The sequence below is a fragment of the Kogia breviceps genome, chromosome 5 (genome assembly GCF_026419965.1).
Source record: "Kogia breviceps isolate mKogBre1 chromosome 5, mKogBre1 haplotype 1, whole genome shotgun sequence".
NCBI lineage: Eukaryota > Metazoa > Chordata > Mammalia > Artiodactyla > Physeteridae > Kogia > Kogia breviceps.
In genome coordinates this window covers 37582919-37607255 of record NC_081314.1, presented here as the reverse complement: position 1 = coordinate 37607255, position 24337 = coordinate 37582919, and the positions used below count along the sequence as shown (strand labels likewise).

The 24337-nt window shown below is 42.4% G+C and overlaps 1 protein-coding gene across 3 annotated transcripts; it reads left to right on the top strand.

The window, feature by feature from the left end:
• The first annotated feature begins 16 nt into the window (after positions 1-16).
• Positions 17-23149, top strand: NKIRAS1 (NFKB inhibitor interacting Ras like 1). 3 transcript variants are annotated; one of them, XM_059064639.2, is made up of 4 exons: positions 17-194; positions 8824-8934; positions 15862-16103; positions 22645-23149. In XM_059064639.2, the coding sequence occupies exons 2-4, from the start codon at positions 8841-8843 to the stop codon at positions 22885-22887; spliced, it is 579 nt and encodes a 192-aa protein (XP_058920622.1). In that variant the 5' UTR covers positions 17-194; positions 8824-8840; the 3' UTR covers positions 22888-23149. The 3 variants fall into 3 exon arrangements, with proteins under 3 accessions (XP_058920622.1, XP_058920625.1, XP_058920623.1); XM_059064640.2 differs by lacking the exon at positions 17-194 and adding an exon at positions 197-420; XM_059064642.2 differs by lacking the exon at positions 8824-8934 and having other exon boundaries at positions 23-194.
• The last annotated feature ends 1188 nt before the right edge of the window (positions 23150-24337 follow it).

The following is a 24337-nucleotide window of genomic DNA, read 5'->3' as shown; positions in this document are numbered from 1 at the left end:
GAGCCTCATGGGCCATGTAGTTCCGGCAGAGAGGCCGCTGGGCGGAGTTCGGCGGGGATTGGGAGCAACCTTCCCCCGGTTTCCGTCCACCCTCTCCCCGGCATTCGGGCCTGAGAGGCAGAGGCGAGACGGCGGCGACAGTCCGCGGGAAAGCCTGGGCTCAGAGCGTCCTGACATCCCGCCGCCGCGAGGAGGCAAGTTGGGGGCGGGGCTCCTGGGGCAGCAGCCGGCGGTGCCGCTGTGCATCCCGCGCACCGCTCGCCTCTGGGCCTGCGGAGCGTGTAGGTCTGTCAGGGGCGTCCGGCGGCGCCGCTTTGCGCTGCGGGCGCTTCACCTGAGGCGGGGGCCGCTGCGGGCTCCCCGCTTTCCCCGGACGCGCGCAGAAACTGGGGGCCCCGGCGGCGCTGCACCAGCCGACAGGTGGGACGCTCGAGGTGCGGGGGTTGGCGGTGGGAGCTGCGTCTGTCACCCCCGGAGCAACTGGGGCTGCAGGCCCCGCTCCGAGGAATTTTGCACCGAAAGGATTGGGGTAGGGGGAGGGAAGGGGGGGTTGCAGGCGGGTCCTCGCCTTCCCAGGTCCGTGCCGTTCCTGCGTGCACATCTGGTCCCAGATTTGCTACGTCAGAACCACGGTCTTTTTAGGAAGGCGAAATATTTATATGCCAAAATCTGGTCGTCAGGTGCGAGTGTTTGGGGGGAAAAAGACGAGAAAATGCAGGTGTTTTGTGTTGCGTTCTTTATTGACAGTTTACTTACTAGCTTTTTTGTATCTCCAGAATATTTTCATTTTAGGTAAATCATGTGGTTTAATTCTCTTACAGATTCTAAGTTTAAATGTGGCGAAGGTTTAAGAGACTTTTATCTTCTAAATTAGCGGGTTTGCTTATTTTTTTTTTTACCCCATTTCCTAATATCCTTTTTTGTTTTTTAATTGCAGCTTTACTGTTGTAAAAGCCCTCACAGGTGCATTGATTCATTCAACAGATATTTCTGAAGGGCCTCATATGTGCCCAGCTGGTCGTCGCAGCAATTCTAGCTTCTTGGAAAAGGACAATAGACATAAAATGTATATTATGCTCTGTGATAAGTGTTAAGGACAAATAATAAGGGGAGGGGACGGGTAAGGCGTGTTGGGGTAGGGGTGGAAATTTTGGATGGAATATTCAGGTTAGTGTTGAGAAGTGGCATTTGAGAAAAGACCTTGGAAGTGTGGGGACTGATTTCAGTCAGAGAGAACAGCGCCAGGGCTGGATCGTGCCTGCGTTAATACAGGACCAGCAAGGAGGCATAGGGGAAACTGGCCCGTGATATCAAAGAGACATTCTTATGGACTTTGGATTTTCAAACTTTCTGAGATTGGAAACCATGGGACGATGTTGAACAGAAGGGTGACTTCATGTGACCTACATTTTAAAAGGATCACTTGGGGAATTCCCTGGCGGTCCAGTGGTTAGGACTCAGAGCTTTCTCTGCCTTGGCCTGGGTTCGATCCCTGGTCAGGGAACTAAGATCCTGCAAGCCTCCGCAGCGTGGCCAAAGGAAAAATAGAAAAAGGATTATTTGAGGCTAAAAGGAAGAAGGGAAAAAGTGTGGACGGTTAGGAGGTTTTATTCATTTTCCTGTTGCTGTTATAACAAATTACAGCAAATTTACTGGCTTAAAAGAGTACAAAGGGACTTCCCTGGTGGTCCAGTGGTTAGGACTCTGCACCTCAAATGCAGGGGGCACGGGTTCGATCTCTGGTTGGGGAACTAGGACCCCACATGCCATGTGGCACGGCCAAAAAATTAAACAATAAAAAAATAAAGAGTACACCTTTATCATCTTATAGGTCTGTAGGTCAGAAATCTCACTAGGCTAACATCTAGTTGTCAGTTGAGCTGTGTTCCTTTTAGGGGTGCTAGGGGAGACTCCATTTCCTTCACTTTTCCAGCTTCTGGAGGCGACCTGCATCCCTTGGTTCCTGGCCTCTTCATCTTCAGAGCCAGCATTATAGCATCTTCAAATCTCTGTCTCTCTCACTTCTGCCACTCTTGTCTCCGCCTTATGAAGACACTTGTGATTACATTGAGTCCACTCGGATAATCTCCCCATCTCAAGGTTCTTCATTTAGTCACAACCACAAAGTCTTTTTTTTTTTTTTTTTACCATGTAAAATAGAATACTTATGGATTTGGGAGATTATGATGTGGACATCTTTGAGAGATCAGATGAGAGACTATAGTGCCTTGGACTACTTCATTAGTGATGGAGGTGCTAAGTGGTCCAGCCTTGGATGTGTTTGAAAGGTAGAGGGTTTATTGATGGATCAGATGTGGGTTGTGAGGAAAATTAGTCAAGAACCATTGACTACAAAGGTGGAATAATCATTTGGAAAGAAGATTCTGGCAATGTGATTAATCACTGCTATTTCTTAGTTGGGTTTTGCAGTTTTGTTTGTTGATTTTTAGTTTGCAGTGTCTCAATAGCAATTTGCAAGATTTGGATTGGTATTTTCAGTTGATTCTGAGATTCCTGAGGGCAGGGATCATTTCTGATTTTGCCTCCTAGTTTGTCCCTAATGCCTGACATTAGGATAACCCCTCAGTAAATATTTAGTGAATGAGTAAAAGAATGGTTACTGGAATCTGTTTATTGTATTTCATTATGTGCAGTATTGTTTGCAAAACTCTTAATATGTGTTTATGTATGTAAAGTGTATTCATCTATGGCTAAGTGAAAGTATTGCACACAATCCATGATGTTTACATAAACAAATACAAATACACAGTGTAGAGACCTATAACATCTCTTTATGAGGTTAACAGTGTTTTGGTGATAATATTTTTCAGTTTGCATTAAAAAATTGTGTTTTACTTTAAAACTAGAATGATTTCCTAAGAAGAACATACTGACAATTCTGGGTAGCTCTTTCTGATGGCTTTTCAAAGAGAATACTGACCAAGCTCAGTGTTTTCAGCAGAATGGACCAGATCATATTTTTATTCTCTAGCCACATTATTGATTAGTCTGGAAAGCAAATCAATATGTATTTAGACTGCATTGAATTTTGCCTGTTAAGCACATACTCTTAGTCATTTACATCAGACTGTCAGGGATTAATAGGTCACAGATTGAACTGTATTGTCCAGCAGTTTCTTAGGGTAGGGACTATACAGGTAGCTGTAGCTACTGCTTTTTGTATTAACCTCGTGTTGATGCAGTTTCCGGGTAAGTAGTTTCCTTTCTCATAGAGTTACAGTATTAGAAGTGACCTTAAAGGTCATCCATCTACTCTGGGGCCTTTCAGACTCTCGAAACCTGTGTTTAATAAGAGGCGTGGCCACCCCCAGAATCTATTCATGTGATTCACTGCCCTTTCAGGGTGCTGCAGATAACCTGCCTTTATATTTGGAAGGGAATGGTGCCTATTTATTGTGTTTGGGAATTATGAAATATAATGCTTATAGAACTAAGCTTTTAGTAGGTTTTATTTGTACATATTGAATATATATGTGTGAGAACAACTTCCTTATATGTAATGTGAGTCCCTGCCATCATGATCATATATAGAAATTAAAGTGTTTTTGTATGTGTATTTAATGTTATTCATTCAAAATCTTACATTAGATATTAATATTTTACAGAACACATAATTTTAAAAAATTTTATGGAGGTATAGTTGATATACAGTATTACATGCATTTCGTGTGTACAACTTAGTGATTCACAGTTTTAAATTATATTCCACTTATAGTTATTATAAAATATTGGCCATATTCCTTGTGCTGTACAATGTAGCCTTGTAGCTTATTTATTTTATACACAGTAGTATATACCTCAAGAATTCTTTTTTTTTTTTAAGATTTTTTGATGTGGACCATTTTTTAAGTCTTTATTGAATTTGTTACAATATTGCTCCTGTTTTTATGTTTTGGTGTTTTGTCTGAGAGGCATGTGGGATCTTAGCTCCCTGACCAGGGATCGAAGCCACATCCCCTGCATTAGAAGGTGAAGTCTTAACCACTGGACTTCCAGGGAAGTCCCAAGAATTCATATTTTTTAATTGATGGAAAAGCAGGTCACTAATCTTCAGTTTTTACTCTAGTTGCGGCGAGCAGGGGCTACTCTTCATAGCAGTGCGTGGTGTTCTCATTACTGTGGCTTCTCGTTGTGGAGCATGAGCTCTAGGCACACGGGCTTTGGTAGTTGTGGTGCGTGGGCTCAATAGTTGTGGTGCATGGGCTCAGTAGTTGTGGTGCACGGGCTTAGTTGCCCTGCGGCATGTGGGACCTTCCCGGACCAGGGCTCGAACCTGTGTCCCCTGCATTGGCAGATGGATTCTTAACCACTGCACCACCAGGGAAGTCCTAATCTTCAGGTTTATGTAGTAGTATTGTTTCCCACTTGAAGACAACTAGGAAGCTAGAATGCTTCAGGTGTGCTTTGATTAATCACATTACTCTCTCATCTTTGTTTTCTTTTTGATGGTATAAAATATTTACCATGATCTGTTTTATTTCTTTCCTTCTCTCACCATCCTAAAAAACCTTAAAGTCCTTACCTAGTGTTTGAGTTACTTCTTTTCAGTTGCTTTTACTGTTTGCCCTAGAAGTCTTCTCTGAAATACTGAAAAAAATCCCCCAATTTATCTTATACAAACACAAATACAAAATAGTGCATATTTTAACAAACTTTATCTGCTGGTCCTAATATTATTTCAGAGGAAGGGAAATAACAATAGAAAAATCAGAATTTAGATTCCAGTGGCAACCTTTTCTGACAACAGAATTGTTCTGCGTGCCACCATCACTTTCTTATCCTCTTCTCATGTAGTTAGGTGGCAACTTCCTTTAAATTTTAACTATTATTAAAAGCCCTATGGGCCTTTCTCACCTTCTGAGATGACCCACATCCTGTCTGTGGAGTGTGTTTGTCCCAAGGCTGCTTTCACCTTCTGAGATGGCCCACACTCTGTCTGTGGAGCATGTTTCTCTCTAAATAAATCCACTTCGGGACTTCCCTGGTGGCGCAGTGGTTAAGAATCCACCTGCCTATGCAGGGGACATGGATTCGATCTCTGGTTCAGGAAGATCCCACATGCCGTGGAGCAACTAAACCCATGTGCCACAACTACTGAGCCTGAGCTCTAGAGCCCGTGAGCCACAACTACTGAGCCCACGTGCCACAACTATTGAAGCCCATGTACCTAGAGCTCTTGCTCCACATCAAGAGAAGCCAGTGCAATGAGAAGTGCGTGCACTGCAGCAGGTAGCCCCCGCTCACCACAACTAGAGAAAGCCCGCGTGCAGCAACAAAGACCCAGCGCAGCCCCAAAATAAATAAATAAATTTAAATAAATCCATTTCTTACCTTAAAAAAAAAAGACCCTTTTGAAAGAAAGATTCAATAGTATAACTTACAGGAGAACACGATATTCAGAGAGAGTAGAATCCCATGATAGAGGAGATGACAAATTAATCATAAATTCAGAAGTATGTGTAGAAAACCTTTTAAAATAGGTCATAGTTGCTGACATAGGTGTTACCATACCATAGATAATCAGTGTTACACAAAACTCTGCCCTTATAAATAAAGACTGAGAATTTTTCTATTGCAATTACTTAGAAATTATAAAGAAAAGAAATCCCCTAAGAGAAGTGGTTCTCCTGGAAGCAGGTGATAAATATTCTTGGGAAGATTTATCAGAAAGATTCCAAGAGTGCCACCCAGGAAATAATGGTTCTATCACCTAAGGGATGATTATTTATCTACTGGTAAAATGTAGCATAATGCTCTGGAAATGAGTGCTGTGTTATTATTGCAGTACAGTGATGGTAGCATTACAATTTTTCACGGCAGGGGCTTGCCTGGTGGTGCAGTTGTTAAGAATCCACCTGCCAGTGCAGGGGACACGGGTTCGAGCCCTGGTCCGGGAAGATCCCACATGCTGCAGAGCAACTAAGCCTGTGCGCCACAACTACTGAGCCCATGCTCTAGAGCCCATCAGCCACAACTACTGAAGCCCACATGCCTAGAGCCCGTGCTCCACAACAAGAGAAGCCACCACAATGAGAAGCCCACCCACCACAATGAAGAGCAGCCCCGCTAGCTGCAACTAGAGAAAGCCCGTGCACAGCAACAAAGACCCAACACAGCCAAAAAAAAAAATATATATATATATATATATATATATATATATATTTTTTTTTTTTTTTTTTTTTTTTTCATGTCAGGAGATAAGTGTCATGGCTGATCTGGGTCATAAGAAATTATGGACTTTGACAACTAATCTATGACAGAGGAGGCAAGGATATACAATGGAGAAAAGACAGCCTCTTCAAAAAGTGGTGCTGGGAAAACTGGACAGCTGCATGTAAAAGAATGAAATTAGAACACTCCCTAACACCATACACAAAGATAAACTCAAAATGGGTTAACAACCTAAAGTTAAGATCAAAAACCATAAAACTCCCTGAAGAAAACATAGGCAGAACACTCTTTGACATAAATCTTAGAAATACTGTTTTGAATCTGTTTCCTAAGGCAAAGGAAACAAAAGCAAAAATAAACAAATGGCACCTAATTAAAAGTTTTTGCACAGCAAAGAAAACCATCAACAAAATGAAGACAGCCTACTGAATGGGAGAAAATATTTGCACGTGATATGACTGCTAAGGGCTTAATATCCAGAATACAACTCATACAATTCAATATAAAAAAGACCCCAATTTAAAAATGGGTGGCAGACCTAGATAGACACTTTTTCAAAGAAGACACACTGATGGCCAACAGGCACATGTAAAGATGCTCAACATAGTTCATCATCAGAAAAATGCAAATCAAAACCACAATGAGATATCACCTCACACCTGTTAGAGTGGCTATCATCCGAAAGTCTACAAATAACATAGATAAGGATGTGGAGGAAAGAGGACCCTCTTGCACTGTTGGTGGGAATGTAAACTGGTGCAGCCACTGTGGAAAACAATATGGAGGTTCCTCAAAAACCTAAACATAGAGCTACCATATGATCCAGAATTTCCACTCCTGGGTATATATCCGAAGAAAACAAACATGCAAATTTGAAAAGATACCTACATCCCACTGTTTGTTGCAGCACTATTTACAGCAGCCAAGATATGGAAGCAACCTAAGTGTCCATCAACAGAGGAATGGATAAAGAAGGTATCAATATGTACAATGGAATACTACTCAGCCATTAAAAAGAATGAAATTTTGCTGTTTGCAACAATGTGGATGGACCTGGAGGGTATTATGCTTATTGAAATAAGTCAGAAAAAAGACAGATATTGTATGTTATCATTTATATGTGGAATTAAAAAAATACAACAAACTAGTGGATATAACAAAAAAGAAACAGACTCAGAGATAGAACAAACTAGTGGTTACCAGTGGGGGGAAAGAGGAGGCAGGGGCAAGATAGGGATAGGTGATTATACTCCTATGTATAAAATAAATAAGCTACAAGGATATATTGTACAGCACAGAGAAGATAGCTAATATTTTATAATAACTATACATGGAGTATAATCTATAAAATTTTTGACTGTTGTACACCTGAAAGTAACATAACACTGGAAATCAGCTATACCTCAATAAAAAAAAATTTACAGACTTTGGGAAAACAGAGTAGAAAAGACTTACAGTAAGTTCATTTGTTAATGTTTTAGGTGTTGATTAAAAAAAATAGTGATGTGTGACACACGTGCACACACACATACAGAAAGATGCCCACCGTCCCTTTTATGTGAATGCTCATTTGGACTTTCTTGTTGTTTTCTGACTTGAAGGTGTTGTGGCATGCTTTTTCGTCAGAGCTATTGCATGTTCCACAATTCTAGGTAAGAGAACTGGAGGAAAGGAGGCAAAAGACAATGTGGAACTTTAACTTCTCTTCCCAAGTTTTTCTGTTGTATTTAATGAGCCCCCTTTTCCTTTCTGTCTTGTCTGCTGGAACCTTACCTTCTGGAAAATAAAAACTTTGAGGAAAATTCAAGAAAGTGTTACCCAGTCTCGCTCTTCCCTGCATATGTGAGGAAGCGAGGAGAAATGAGTTTTCCTTTCTTTCAGTTTAAAGTGCCTGAGCAATTTTTCTAGCATGAAGAACTGTGATGCAAAAAGAAGTACGGCTGGGCTTCCCTGGTGGCGCAGTGGTTGAGAGTCTGCCTGCCGATGCAGGGGACATGGGTTCATGCCCCGGTCCGGGAAGATCCCACATGCTGCGGAGCGCCTGGGCCCATGAGTCATGGCTGCTGAGCCTGCGCGTCCGGAGCCTGTGCTCGGCAACGGGAGAGGCCACAACAGTGAGAGGCCCGCGTACTGCAAAAAAATAAAAAATTAAAAAAAAAATAATTATGTCTATTCTCTGTCCAAATTTTTATCTTCATGCCTCCTTAAATTTTTACTTAAATGCTTATTTTTCCAGGTAAACATTGATGAGCAGGCAGTCTTTCAAGGATTCCTTCATCTAGGATTCGGTTCGGATTCTGTAGACTTAATTAGTATTGGAGTAGTCTTTGTATAAGATGTGTTTATGCTGTTTGAAAACAAACATATATCTATACATGTATTCTTATGTTTCTCTAGGTCACCTCTGCAGAGATATATAGGAAACTAGTAACACTGATTAAGGGAGGACGGGAACCAGGAATGGGGTTTGGAAGGATGTACCTTATTCTACATTTCTTTTTATACTTGCAGTTTCCCCCTGTGTATGTATTACTAATTAAATTTAAACACAGAAAGAAAGAAAAAGGAAAGGTTGATTTTTTTCTTTTTTTAACAGTACACAGTTTTAAATATCTTCTCTTTTCTTCACAGTGATATCCTAAGAGAAGATGGGAAAGGGCTGTAAGGTTGTGGTTTGTGGCTTGTTATCTGTGGGGAAAACGGCAATTTTGGAGCAGCTCCTTTATGGGAATCATACTATTGGTAAGATTATTTTTTCCTAGTTTCCCTGCAGGTTCTGGGAACTGGTCAGGGTCCTTTGTTGGTCGTGCTAACTTAAAGATGGGTAGTGGTGCACAAAAGTGAGGTGTCATCGAGAGGGACCAAAAGAGTCATAGAAATCGACAGAGATGAGGGGGGGGAAAGTAGGGGCAAGGAAAAAACATCTCTATGTTGTTGAAATTCCAGAGTGCTTGCACTTACTCTGTTAGAACAAGAGTTATAACAGGTAAGAAAAATGTTGTGTTTATGTGGTTTCCAGTGTGTTTACATGATGAAGAGTGGTCTCAGAATCACAGACTCACTGAGTTCAGAATACATTGAATGATCTCTCATTCTCATTTCAAACATGACTTTCCGGTACTGCTGTATAGGTTTTAAGAATGGAAGAGACAGCTGTTTGCTGCAATATGACCTAATTTTGTGAATCGGATTATCTCATTCATTTATTCATTCATTGAGTTAAATAATTGTTCAGTACTTGCTCTTTGATACAGGCTGTGATGAGGCCTTTGAGGATTTAGAGGTGGAGAAGCATCTCTGGCTTTAAGGAGGTCACAGTTTGGTAAGGAAGGACAGACAACATGTTAGAATGAAACAAGGCTTAGCTTAGAGAGATACGTAGAATCATAGATCTTTGAAGTATTTATCGCTGGCAAGTGGCTTCAAGCACATTTCTCTCTTACTTTTATTAACCATTTTGATGAACTCTGATTCTCTTCCAGCTTCCCAGAATAATATTTAACAACTTTGGTTAAATCCATATTTGGTTTTTATTAATAACGATGCGTGTGCCAGAAGGTCTGAAAACCTATCACAGTGCTGCACTATTGGTTCTGAATTTTTCACCTTCAGATTCTAATTTATGCCAGTGAAAAAGTAAATTATGCCCAAAGGGGGAAAAAAAGAATCCCTTTCCCCTCTTAAAACCCCAACAGATTTTATTTCTGTAGGCTGTGTCTTATGATATTTTTATTGTATTAGAGATTAAACCTGAGGAATTTTAAAAAAAACTTAGCACTTAAAATAATAACAATAAACTTATTATATGCTAAGGTAACACATTTTAATGAAAAATAGTTATACTTTCAAAAAAATTTAGTGAGAAGATGAGTGTTGATTTACGTTTTTGAAAATCGAATGTCCAGCCTGATAGAAGGCAGCTGGATTATCATATCTGCTTGCCTTTGCATTCAATCTGTTTTTATAGGTTTTTTAAGTTGAAATATGTGAAGAAAATGTGGCCTCACACAAATACGTGGTTGAAAAAGGTAGGAATATTTTAATAGCTTTGCAGATAATTGTGGACTTTCTTCTTTGGTATTTCACTAAAACTCAATCAGTGATGGTTACTTAAAGGTTATTGCAGTGTGGAGTCTGAAGTCACATCAGTGAACTTCTCCTGTTCTATTACATTAAAATCTCATTGATTTATCTTGCACTTCAAATGGGTTTTTTACCCATGCATGGTTTCTTAACATTTATGAATTGGTCATTTGGAAAATACTGGTTAACTGAGGTAAGCAGATCTTCCAAATACCATTTATTAATATCATCACCAGTCTCATCGGTATTGGGAAGCTATCAAGTTTCTGCTGATGGATACAATTCTCATTTTTGCTTGAAAGCTCAAATCTTATCGTTAACAACAGATACTATCAGTTATTTTCCTTGAAATGATAGGCTCTCATTATTCATCTTTGAGAAAATGTCTGTCAAATATCCTGAATAACCATGTTTTTTTTTTTCTGTTATTCCTTCTTTAAAAAAAAAAAAAAAGAAGAAGAAGTGGGACTTCCCTGGTGATGCATTGGTTAAGAATCCTCATGCCAATATGGGGACACGGGTTCGATCCCTGGTCTGGGAGGATCTCACATGCCATGGAGCAACTAAGCCCATGTGCCATGACAACTGAGCCTGCGCTCTAGAGCCCGCGAGCCACAACTACTGAGCCCACGCGCTGCAACTACTGAAGCCCACGCCTAGAGCCTGTGCTCCGCAACAAGAGAAGCCACTGCAATGAGAAGCCCGCACACCGCAACTAGAGAAAGCCTGTGCGCAGGAGGGAAGACCCAACACAGCCATAAAAAAAAAAAAAAGTAGCTATTTCAGCTTGAAACTCAAACGCAAGAGCTTTTCCTCCAGACAGTTACCATTATTCATTAAGCAGAAATACTTTATGTATGCTTCTCATTAATCACATAGAATATTAAAAAGATGTAAAGATACATACTCAAAAAATTAGGATTTAATAAATTTGGTAATTTTTCCTGCTTCATCAAGGACAGTCTTAAGTGAAACTGGCTTTTTCTTTTGAAACTGCAAGTATGAGGTGTTGAGGAATTCAATCTCTAACACAGTTGGTGCCACTGCCTTGATTTGTACTAAGCCATCAGCAGGTTTTTTTTTTTAGAGAATTTTTTTCAATTAATTAATTAATTTTATTTTTGCCTGCATTGGGTCTTCGTTGCTTCATGCAAGCTTTCTCTAGTTGTGGCGAGCAGGGGCGACTCTTCTTTGCACAGGTTTCTCATTGCGGTGGCTTCTCGTTGTGGAGCACGGGCTTCAGTAGTTGTGGCACATGGGCTCGTTAGTTGTGGCACATGAGCTCAAGAGTGCAGGCTTAGTAGTTGTGGCACACGGGCTTAGTCGCTCCACGGCATGTGGGATCTTCCCAGACGAGGGCTTGAACCCGTGTCCCCTGCATTGGCAGGCGGATTCTTAACCACTGTGCTACCAGGAAGTCCTGGCACCAGCAGTTCTACCCATCATTACTTTTATATCATCAGCGCAAATGTCAACATAGTGAAAAAGACGAATGTCTTATATTATTATGAAAATAGTTTTGCCTATATGGGTTCCCTGAAAGGAGACCTCAAGGGATCTCTGTAGACCACACTTTGACAACTGCTGGCACGTGTAAATATTCTCAGCTGAGCAGTATTATGTACTATGATTGTTTCTTTTCTTTCTTTTTCTTCTTATGGAGGCTAATATTTGCTCTGTCACTTCTTTAGTTTTGTTCATACCTTTTGCTGATTCTTCCACATGTCCAGATGGTTCTCAGTTCTCAATGAGGTCAATCATATCAGATAATCCATCCCGCCCTTTTTTTTTTGAGATATTTTTCCAGGAGCTAGCATTCTCTTACCTGGGCCTGTTCTACAGCTGTCACCATAGAACTTCCCTTTACTTTTTCTTTCTTCCTGGGTTTGATTTCCTGTTTTCTAGATCTCCTGTCACCTTCTCTTTATGCCCTTCTTTTGGTGGAGCACATCTTGCAGTACTTTTTTGGGGGTTGAAAAGGTTGCACAGTGGGATGAGGCATCGGGTGATGACAGCCCTCAGAATGCCCTCTATGCCTGATGCACAGTAGTTAGTAATCCTGGGGCTTCTGAATAAAGGTATTTACTGTTGTCCCTGTTGTTCCCTTTACTCTCGTGTGAGGTTTTGTTTTCCGAATCTGGTGTCTGCCTCTTTCTATGATTACATGCTAATTTTGATGGCAGGCCTCCCTCAAAGAGTTTCCTGAGAAAATGTGCATGATACATATTCTGAGGCTTCACGTGTTTGAAAATGTCTTTACTTTCATTCACAATTGAGTTATAATTTTGATGTGTATAGAATTCTAGATGGAGAATAATTTCCTTCCAAAATTTTGAAAGCATTGCTCCATTATCATCTTTTCTCCTTCTTTTATTATAAAATACATCATATATATAGAAAAGTACATAAAACACATATGTGGTTTAATGAATAATTACAAAACCTTTGCATAACCTCCACACAGGTCAAAAGGTAGAAGACTGCAGGTACTCTCGTCAGCTCCCCGTGTTCCCCTCTTCAGTCAAAACTCAGCCCTTCCCTTGACTTTTGGTTAATCCCTCCTTTTCTTTATCGTTTTGCCACCTATGTATGTATCACTGGATGACATAGTTTATTTTTGCTTCTTACTGACTCGGTATCAACAGAATCCTACCATATAAATTTTTCAGTGTTTGTTTTTTTTCACTCAACATTATATTTGTAAGACTCATCCATATTGTTTTAAGTATGTGTGGTGTAATTTTCACGATAGGTATATTGTCTCAATATACCTCCATTTATTTACCTCTTGTATCTTTTTTTTTTTTTTTTTTTTTTTTGCCTGCCCCGTATGGCATGCGGCATGTGGGAACTTGGTTCCCTGACCAGGAATCAAACCCGTGTCACCTGCATTGGGAGCGTGGCGTCTTATCCACTGGACCACCATGGAAGTCCCTATTTACCTCTTGTATCTTGATGAACATTTGGGTTGTTTCCAGTTTGGGGCTATTAGAAATAGTGCTGCTGTGAACAGTCTTATACACGTATCCCAGCTATGATTTGGACAAGGTCTGGGGTTATACCTAGGAATGAAATCGCAGGTTCATAGACCATGTGTATCTTCAGTTTACCAGATTCTAATATTTTCTTCCAGTGCTTCTGAGAAGCCAGAAGCCGTTGTGATTCTTGACGCTTCGGATGTGGACGCTTTTGTAGGCTCTCTCCCCAGTGCTCTGAAATTCACAGTGGTGTATCATAGGATCAGTCTGTGTTCATCCATGGTGCTGGGCACCTGGTGGGCCCTTTCAATATGGAAATGTGTGTTCTTCAGCTCTGAATTATTTCTCTTCCGTGTTCTCTGTTCTCTCTTTCTGGAACTCTCTTTTTGGATGCTGGATCTTCTGGTCTCGTCCTCTGATTTTAAAAATTTCTCTTCTGCTTGAAATTTCTCAGCATTTTGTTCCACTCTATGGGAATTTTCCTCATCTTTATTTTTCAGCCCTTCTATTGAGTTTTCATTTCTTAGTATCCTGTTATTTCATGGATGCACTATCTTATCTCTTTGAGTATAATATTTGGTAGTTTTCTTGTCTGTTTTCTTTTCTTTGCACAGTCTTTTTCGTTTCAGGTGCTCTTTCCTGATTTTTGGTCTCTTTCTCAGGTATCTGGTGATACTTGGTTGTCTGCTTGTAATTAAGAATGGAGAACTGAAGAGCTAATTTAAAGCTCTAAGCCTGTGGATAGGCTTCATGACTTTGCTTCATTATCACGTGACCTGGGTGGGGCATTTGTTGGTTTACCTGAGAGGTTAGCCTATTTAGGATTTCTCCTGTTCACTGGCCAGATTGCCCAGATTCCTCCGCCTAGAGGATGAAGAGTTGGCCGCCAGAGTTTTGGGAGTAGAGGCAACACGTCACTGAGTTGCCCCTGTTTCCACTGAGGAACTCATACCCTCTGTCCTGCATCTCAGCAGCCTCTGCTTTACCCTTTCTAGAAGTGCAGCCTTAGTCTCCTGCTGGGGCAGAGGTGGTGTGGAGTGGCAGAGGAGATGCAGAGTCGTAACTTCACTTGATGTCTAGGGTGAGAAAATCTCAAAAGGTCTAAGCTTAAATGGGAGGAGGAAGGGAACCAGACTGGCTTTTGGTGGACAGAACATCCACCATGACAAAAATCTTGGTAGTTTTTGCTTTTAAATTTTTTGTAATCGAAGCCCAATAAGTTTATGTCTTCATAGACTACCTCTTGCACTAGTCATTAACATTCAAAGTGTTCGTCTTCTCACCTTAATCCCCTCATCCACAAATGGTTGTTGCATACTTGCTGTGTACACAGAAGGGTTGTTTCTCTTGAGGAAGTTCTTGGTGAGTTGAAGAGACAAAACCCACACAAATGGAGCAAAGTAAAATGGATTTTACAAGGCTCATCATTCAGGCGAGCAGGGGAATGAAACTGGGGCACCAGTTATGAGCTCATGCATTCATTCATTCATTGAGACGTTTACTAAGGACTTTCTATGTATGTAAGTCCATTTGTTAGTCCTCAGAGCTCCAAAGAGAGATTAGCCACAGTCCTGGCTCTCGAGGAGTTTACACTGCAGCTCCAGAGGGGACAGATACGAAAAGAGTTTAGGGTGAAGTGGTATTACCTGTACAAGGCACAGTAAGAGCAGGATGGAGGGAAGTGGATAATCTGAAGAAAATCTACAGAGCTGACATTTCAGCAGAGCCTGGGAAGGATGAGGTGTTGACCAGGTGTTTCCTGAGCTGTTGCAGTCATTCAGGTGAAGGGAGCAAGCCAGGGGGAGTGGAAGCAGGCAGTGGATCGAGCAGATGTCTCAGGTGTAGAGTGGCTGATTTAGGACCACATTCACCCATTCTTTCCTTGTTCAAAGAAAACGCTGAAGACCAGGTGGATGGTGATCAAGGAACAAAAGCAAGGAGGAGGGACAGGTGGGGCAGGGAAGATAACAAGTCTTGTTAGTTTGAAGGACTTGGAGGACATTCACACAAAAGTGCACAGTAGGTACTTGGGAATTAAGGCCTGGTGCCTAGACCCAATCTGGACATGTACATTTCTGAGTCCTTGAAACAGACCCTGGAAACAGTGGAAATTATACAGAGAAAAATCAGACTTACCCAGGTCCTGTCCTTGGCGCTGATGAAAAAGAAAATGGGGCCACTTAGTTGTTGAAGGTACTTTAAAAATCAGCCCTTAATTCTCCAGTTGAGATAGTAAGTTCTTTAACTCTTGTAATTACTTCTGAAAAATAAGTAATAGTAAATCTCACTGCCAAATTTTTATTTCTTTTATGTCTATATGGAAGAAATAATCTTAAAAAGTACTTTGTTCATTTACTGTAACAGCTACTTTTCATTTTAAAGAAGCTAGTAAATGGAAATATGATTCTTATGTGTAGTAAATAAGGAACCTAGAAAGCCGACTTCTAAAGGACAAGAAAATACTCAATAATTGGTATTGAGTTATCCAAAAAGAGTAAAAGCTTTTTTTTAATTGAGGCATAATTGACATAACATTGTATTAGTTTCAGGTGAATAACATAATAATTTGATATTTGTATATGTAAAAGTAATTCCTTTTTAACCCCAGGAATGGAGGACTGTGAAACAATGGAAGATGTGTATATGGCTTCAGTGGAAACAGATCGGGGAGTCAAAGAACAGTTACATCTTTATGACACCAGAGGCCTACAGGAAGGCGTGGAGCTGCCAAAGCATTATTTTTCATTTGCTGATGGCTTTGTTCTTGTGTACAGTGTGAATAACCTTGAATCCTTTCAAAGAGTGGAGCTTCTGAAGAAAGAAATTGATAAGTTCAAAGACAAAAAAGAGGTAAGTGGATATGTTAAAAAATGCCAGCTATGAATTATAACACTGTTGAAATTGTAGCATGGGCTTTGGGGCAATTAAAATATTTTAAAAGCATTAAATTGTATTCACAGTATCTGTAATCTTCATGATTTTTTTTCCCTAGCCCAGGAAATACAGGACTGAGTTCAACCAGGACCAGCATTTGACTTTCTGCCTTTGCTTCTTCCCATGTACAACTTGAATTTTAATGACTCCATATTGCAAATACTACATAGTTCATTTCACATTATTTGGGATCACTGTTTCCTAGGGCTTTTTATTGTCTTCTTGGAGAAATAGGATTGTCCTTAGCTTTAAAAAAAAAAGGAAAGAATTGGAAAAAACTAATAAATAATTAGTGGTTTCTATCCACTTACCATTTGAAAATAAGATTCTTACTATGGTCTGTAAAGTTTTAGATGATCTGGCCCAGGGTCTGTCCTTTCACCTTTAGCATTCTGTTCCTCTGTCACTGTACTCCAGTGGTCAACTTTCTGCTTTTCCAGCATGATAATTTTGTTGCCCTGTGAAGTCCTTCTCAGTGGCTCGTTCCCCTGCCTGGAACTCTCTCGTCGCAGGTCTTTCTCTGGGTCTTGGCATGGCTGACTCCTCAGGGTTTAGGGAACCATGTCATGAACCCATTAACAGCACTGGCTAGATCTTCTTAACCTAATTTTTACTTAACCTAATTTTTATGTATTTTTTATGTCATACTTTTAATTTTGAGGTAATTGTAGATTCACATGCAATTTTAAGAAATAATAGAGATCCCTAACTCAGTTTCCCCCAATGCTAATAACACTGCAAAACTATAGTAAAATAACACAACTGAGGTACTGACGTTTATACAGTGAGGGGACCTTTCTAGCACTGCAGGGACCCCTCATGGGACCTTATATGGCCACACGCATTCCCCTCCCATCCCCTCTCCCTCCTTAACAATTATTTGTTCTCCACTTCTGTAACCTTGTCATTTCAAGAGTGTTAACGTAAATGGAATCGTAGTTTGTAACCTTTTGGTATTGGCCTTTTTCACTCAGCCTAATTCTCTGGAGAGTCATCCAGGTACTTGCATGTATAAGTCGTTCATTCCTTTTTCTCGCTGGGTGGTTTTCCATGGTGTATATGTACCAAAGTTTATTTAACCACTCACCTGTTCAAGGACCTCTGGGTTGTTGATATTTTAATTATTTTTATTATTTTGAATACTAACTTACTTTGTGAATAGATAACATTCACAAGGTTCAATCTTCAAAAGATATAAAGGTAAGTAATGAAGGCTCCTCTCCACCTGTTTCCCATCTTTCCCACCGAGACAGATAAGTGCTGTTATTATTTTGGGGAGTATCCCCCAGATTTCCCTCCCTGCCCCGCTAAAGTTAAAAGTATAGTTCAGTGAACACTCATATACTTGATACTTGAATCTTGGCTCTGCTTCTTAACTTTTCTGTCTTAGTTTCCTTATCTATAAAATAAGGATAATAATAGTACCTTTCTCATATGGTTATTATGGGAATTTAAGAAGCACATTCATTCAGCAAATGCTTATTTTTAAATTTTTTTATTGAAGTATAGTTGATTTACAATGTTGTGTTAATTACTGCTATACAGCAAAGTGATTCAGTTATAAATGCATATATATTCTTTTAAAAATTCTTTTCCATTTTGGTTTATCATAAGATATTGAATATAGTTCTCTGTGCTATACAGTAGGGCCTTGTTGTTTATCCATCCTGTATATAATAGTTTGCATCTGCTAACCCCAAACTCCCACTCCATCCCTCCCCCAGCCCCCTCCCCCTTGGCAACCACCAGTCTGTTCTCTATGAGTCTGTTTCTGTTTCATAGATAAATTCATTTGTGTCGTATTTTAGATTCCACATATAAGTGATATGATATTTCTCTTACTCTGTCTGACTTACTTCACTTAGTATGATAATTTCTAGTTGCATGCATGTTGCTGCAAATGGCATTATTTTGTTTATTTTTACAGCTGAGTAATATTCCATTGTGTATATGTACCATGTCTTCTTTATCCATTCATCTGTTGATGGGCATTTAGGTTGTTTCCAGGTTTTGGCTACTGTGAATAGTGCTGCAGTGAACATTGGGGTGCATGTATTTTTTCGAATTAGAGTTTTCTCCGGATATATACCCAGAAGTGGGATTGCTGGATCATATGACAGCTCTATTTTTAGTTTTTTAAGGAAACTCCATACTGTTCTCCATAGTGGCTGTATCAGTTTACATTCCCACCAACAGTGTAGGGAGGGTTCCCTTTTCTCCACACCCTCTCCAGCATTTGTTGTTTGTAGATTTTTTGATGATGACCATTCTGACCAGTGTGAGGTGCTACCTCATTGTAGTTTTGATAGCAGATGCTTACTGGGCTGTGTGCCTGGCACTGTTCTAGGTGAGGCGGAAGGAATACAATAGACAATAGAACAGAGTCCCTGTTGCCATAAAGCTGCTGTCTGGGGGGTGGGGGAGAGAGGGACAAGGAACAAATATGTATTGTGAGGAGTGATGCAGTGTAGGAAGAAAAGTCAGGCGGAGTGGGGAGTGAGGGCACTGCTTTCTGTAGGTGATGTGGGAAGGCCTGGTGAGGTGATTTTCAGCAGAGATTTGAAGGGTGTGAGGGAAGGGCACAGCCGATGTCTAGAGGAGGCTGCTCCAGGTGGAGGCCCCAGCTGAGCAGGGGCCGGGGCGGGAGCGTGTTGTACTGTGCTCGGGAGCAGCACTGAGGCCAGAGTGGGTGGGGTTGGGGGGAGGTAGAGCTGAGGGCAACTCGGGATGGGAGGCAAAGGGATGGCAGGGTCTATCTAGCTTGGGTGGCACTTGTTTTCATGTCTGTTTTAAAAAATGGAAAGGGTAATGGTTGCACATGGTTCAAAAATAAAAATGATGTATAGAGAGGACTCTAGTGAACTTGTTCCCACCCCTGGGTTCAACTGTCTATTTCCTGTACCTCAAGCATGCTGCTTTAATGTTTTACCCCTTTCCTAGTCTGGGGGCATCCTTCCAGAGTTTCTCTGTGTAAATACAAGCAAATAGAAATGTACATAATCTTTTTCTTATTTTTCTCTCTGTTGTACCAAAGGTACCATATTGTTGTACACCTTGTGTTTTTCATGTAATATACCTTGGGGAGTCCTTTCCATAGCAGTACTCAGATTCCTTTTTTTATAAACTGATGCATAGTATTCATTGTGTGGCTGTAGATGTATCATACTTATTTAACCAGTCTCAGATTGATGGACACTTAGGTTCTCTCTGGTCATTTGCTATCATGAACTATGCTACAGTGAATAATCTTAGACATTTATTATTTTGTACATTTTAACGTAGAGTTGTAAAAGATCAACCAGCAGAAGTTAGGTTCTTGAGTTAAAGGTAAATATAGTGACAAGTTATTGTCCATAGGAATGGTATGAAAATGCCTGTTTCTTCAGTCTTGACAACAATGTGTGGTTAAATTTTTGGATTTTGTGACTCTTCTGGGTGAAATGGTATTTTCGTAGTTTCATTTGTCCTTAATGTGAACAGAGTTGAACCTCTTTTGACTTATTTTTTAAATATTTATTTGGTTGCACCAAGTCTTAGTTGCTGCAGGCAGGCTCCTTAGTTGCGGCATACGTGTGGGATCTAGTTCCCTGACCAGGGATTGAACCCAGGCCCCCTGCATTGGGAGCACAGTCTTAGCCACTGCTCCACCAGGGAAATCCCGCCTTTTTAAAAAATAATAAAATAAAACATTTTTATTGGAGTATAATTGCTTTACAATGGTGTTAGTTTCTGCTTTATAACAAAGTGAATCAGCTATACGGATACGTATATCCCCATATCCCCTCCCTCTTGTGTCTCCCTCCCACCCTCCCTATCCCACCCCTCTAGGTGGACACAAAGCACCGAGCTGATCTCCCTGTGCTATGCGGCTCCTTCCCTCTAGCTATCTATTTTACATTTGGTAGTGTATATATGTCCATGCCAGTCTCTCAGGAAGTCCCGTCTTTTGACTTGTTTTAAAATGATCACTCGGGGACTTCCCTGGTGGTCCAGTGGTTAAGACTCCACACTTCCACTGTAGGGGGCATATGTTTGATCCCTGGTTGGGGAACTAAGATCCCGCATAATGTGCAGCCAAAAAAAAAAAAAAAAAAAAATCACTCTGTGTTGACTTTCACCTTGAGGGACAAGGTGAGAAACAGAGTTTAGTTCAGATGCTCTCGCTGTAGAGCACTTTGACATTTACCGGCTGGAGAAGTGAGAAGGGAGCAAAGGAGTCTACAAAGTGGCCTTTGAAGTACGAGGAACACCAGGAGATAAGGGTGTCCCAGAAGGCAAGTAAAGTCGGCACTTTAAAAAGTAGGAAGTGACCAAGCTATGTCAGATAGTAAAGGCAGATCAAAAAAGCCGAGAAGTGGCCAGCTTCAGTAACTTGGGAGATCTCAACAACGACACAAACAGTGAGACAAAGTCTAATGGACTGGATGTGAGAGAGTTGAGCGCAGCAAACATAGTTCTTTGAAAGAGTTTTGAGTCAAAGGGTAAATATATTGTCCCTTGAAAGGGCAACAGAGAGGAGCTGGAGAAGGATGCGTAAGAAGGTTTTTTCAGATGAGATGGTTGTTTGTATACAGTGGGATGATTCAGAGGAGAGAGGCAGGTGAGGGGATAAGCGATGGAGTGACATCCTTGTCCAGGTTGAAGGGGGTGGGGACATGGGCTTAGAGGACCATGGCGCTGTTAGGCGTGGTGGTGGCAGCACCTGACAGTTCCCTGCTATTTGCTCCTGTCTTCTTGCTGATGTAGTGTGGACACCAGCTGAGGGTGAGACAGGGAAGGAAGAGGGAAGCGGGGGGGTGGGGGGGCTGGAGGAGGGGGACCAAGGTAGGAGATGCCATCCTTACAGGGGAAGTGGCGGGAACGTGATGTATCTGCTGGAGAACAGCACCGCGCTGGAGGTCGGTGGTTACGAACTGGGACTGGCCAGCGGGGTTGTGTTTTTCTCCGGCCACGTTCAGTAAATGGTGTCGGCAAAAGGTAAGAGTTCAACTTAACCGAGGTGGCGGGGTGGGGGGTGGGGGGGCATACGGCGTGATAAGGACGGCGAGGGAGTGAACGAGGAGAAGCTCAGGTGGGGGAGGGCCGAGGGCAGCAGTGGCATTGAAGGACTGAGACAGAGGTGGTAGCGCTGGGGCTCGTGGGTCCCTGCGGTGCTGTGGGGTTGCTGCAGTGGGGTGTGGGGGTGAACCAGGAAGGCAGCGGTCAGAGCGGGATTCCTGCACTCGAGGTCAGAGAGGAGAGCAGTTATCCTGGTTCGTTATTCTGGTTCGTGGGAGTGACTGGCTGAGGTCAGAAGACAGGATCTCTTAAGTCAAGGAGCCCAGGGATGAGGTTACCGGAAGTTACCCCCAGGGCTGCTGAAATCACCACCAGTATGACGGGAGTAGCATGTGGGGTGACCACGGGCCAGCGCTGGGATGAGCAGCAACAGCCGGGCCGGGGGCCGGGGGCGGGGGGCCGGAGGGGGGGCGCAGGGCAGAAGCAACGGCCCTCGGCCAGAGGCTTTTTAGGGAGGGACGGCGTTGGAGGTGGCCCTGAGTCTAGGACGCCTCGCCTGCTGTGCCCTGCGGGCGCCCGGGGAGGACGCACAGCTGCTGGAGGGGAAGGGAACCCTCACCGCAGAGAGGGGGTGGGTGGTGAGGAGCGCCGGAGGGCCGGCTCCTGCTGAGACCCGGAGGAGAGCCCTGCCGCCGCCGTCCTGCCGGACGCATCAGACCGCGCGTCCCAGAGGCGGGGGCACGGCCGGGGCGCAGAGGAGCCCTCCTCCACCTCCCCGGCCTCCTGCTTCAGGTACCTTTCCGGGCACTCTCTCAGCATCTGGAGGTCACGACTTGTCTCCCCTCCCGCGTACTGTGACCGCCCTTCTGGTCGCCTGAAACACTGCCTGGGGGTAGCGAGTGCTCCATTCGGGGAGAAGGATCGATTGCCTTGCATTTAGGGTAAAACGTTCCTATTGGGTGGTACGTTCAACACATATTTAGTGCTGTGTCAGGCGCTTTGCTAGGATTAGGAGTGACGTGAACAGAACAATTCCCGTTCTCAAGGAACTCAGGCCCCAGGGCTGCAGACCTCTCACGGCTCCAGAAGTTCCGTGGTTGTATCTTCAAGAACGTATCGCAGGTTTCCCAGACAGCAGGTAGAGCTAAACTGAAATGCAGACACACTTCAGTCAAACCGTTATCTGTACCCTCGATAGTGATTTCCCCAAGTCTGTCTTCCAGCCCTGCCGGAGTTGAGTAACTTCAGGTGTTGCGTAGTCGGCAGCCTGTAGAGCATCTGCGTTTTTAAGGAGATACGCTGAGCGAGGAGGGGTGAGATAATTAATGCCCTTTACCCTTCAGCTCACGCCTGAGGATCACTTTGGACGAAGCACTTTGTTGAATGGGACAGTTTTATTCCTCCATTTTGCCTAGGAACTGATGCTGGCAAAGTGTGATCTTTTACCCGTTTCTTTCAGGTAGCCATTGTCGTGTTAGGAAACAAAACTGACCTTTCTGAGCAGAGACAAGTGGACGCCGAAGTGGCACAGCGGTGGGCCAGGAGCGAGAAGGTACATCTGTGGGAGGTGACGGTCACAGACCGCAAGACCCTGATCGAGCCCTTCACCCTGCTAGCCCGCAAACTCTCCCAGCCCCAGAGCAAAGCGAGCTTCCCTCTGCCTGGGAGGAGAAGCAAAGGCAACTCCAGCTCTGAGAACTAAACCCTAGGGTGCACAACTGTCTCTTGAATGGTGACTGTCTCGAGGTGTCTGTGAACTCATGTAAAACAGGCCGTTTCTACCTTTGGTCCTTAGGAAGCCCCTAGGGAAGTAATTTAATGCACTTTCAGTTATAATTCAGTTACTGTTGCCTGGCATGAAGTAATATATTTGCATTCTCCTTGTTTCAGACTTGTCCCTAAAATTAGCACCTTTGTTATCTATATTATGTTGCATTTGTCAAAAGAATAAAATTTGGGTGGAATGCACGTGTACCTGTGAGTAGCTCCCCTCCCCTTTAACCCGTTTCAGAAGCTGTCATTTTGTGTAACTTTATGCAAACGTTGACTTTGTTTTTGAAAAGTTCACTCATCATCTAATGTCTAGGATTGCGAAATGACGTTTTGTGTGTCCAAACTGGATCACAAACAGTAAACCATTTGGGTACTAAGTTAAGCTAACTTTTATCTGGTAGAGATCTTGCTAAACCTATGATTTAGCTTTGTTCAAATTATGTTTAGCATGAATTGAGCAGGTGGTGTAAATATGTTCCAGCTGTTTCTTCCTTCTGTAGGAAACTGCTGAACACTTAAAGACAGTGAAGCTTCCAGTTTCCCACAAGGCATACCATACCTTCCGGAGTAGTCTTCAAGTTAGTTAGGTATCTGAGTTTGTGCTATGGTTCTCTGAAGATATTGGCAAGATCTGAGTAACGGGGCTATGTTGAGCAAGTTGACAATACTGTAACTAACTGTAAAGTTGGAAGCAAGCTACTTAGTGGTTTTGACCGTGAAAACAGTGAACTATTAGTTTCCAATATAAAGTATGAGATAAGCTGTCCAGCAAAGAAATGTTAAAATGTCTAGTAGTATCTTGAATACTTTTAAGGCGCGGTTCAGTGAATTCAAACTCACTTGGTGGAACTTCCCTGGGGGCGTGGTGGTTAAGAATCCTCCTGCCAATGCAGGGGACACAGGTTCGAGCCCTGGTCCGGGAAGATCCCACATGCCGCGGAGCAACTAAGTCCGTGCGCCACAGCTACTGAGCCTGTGCTCTAGAGCCCGTGGGCCATAACTACTTAGCCCACGTTCCACAACTACTGAAGCCCGCGTGCCTAGAGCCCGTGCTCCGCAACAAGAGAAGCCACCGCAATGAGAAGCCCGCGCACCGCAACTAAGAGTAGCCCTCGCGCAGCAACAAGGACCCAGTGCGGCCCCCCTCCCTTGGCTCAGTTCAGTGAGTACAAGCCAAGAACTACTGTATATAAAGATAGAAAACTTACTTGTATGGCGGCCGCACTAGCTGATTTAGAATTATTTAAAATTTCTCATCATGTTTTTTTGGGTAAAACAATCGTCACTCAGATATGGACAGGTCATTTCCTGCCTTCTCTCCCGGTGTTGAGCTTCTAGCTTTTTTTTTTTTTTTTTTTTTTTACACCTAGATGGATAAA

Excerpts from the sequence above, each read along its gene's own strand:
- NKIRAS1 (XM_059064639.2), top strand. The coding sequence starts at position 8,841 with ATGGGAAAGGGCTGTAAGGTTGTGGTTTGTGGCTTGTTATCTGTGGGG. Across the intron at positions 8,935-15,861 it reads TTATGGGAATCATACTATTG|GAATGGAGGACTGTGAAACA; the intron begins GTAAGATTATTT and ends TTTTAACCCCAG. Across the intron at positions 16,104-22,644 it reads AGTTCAAAGACAAAAAAGAG|GTAGCCATTGTCGTGTTAGG; the intron begins GTAAGTGGATAT and ends CGTTTCTTTCAG.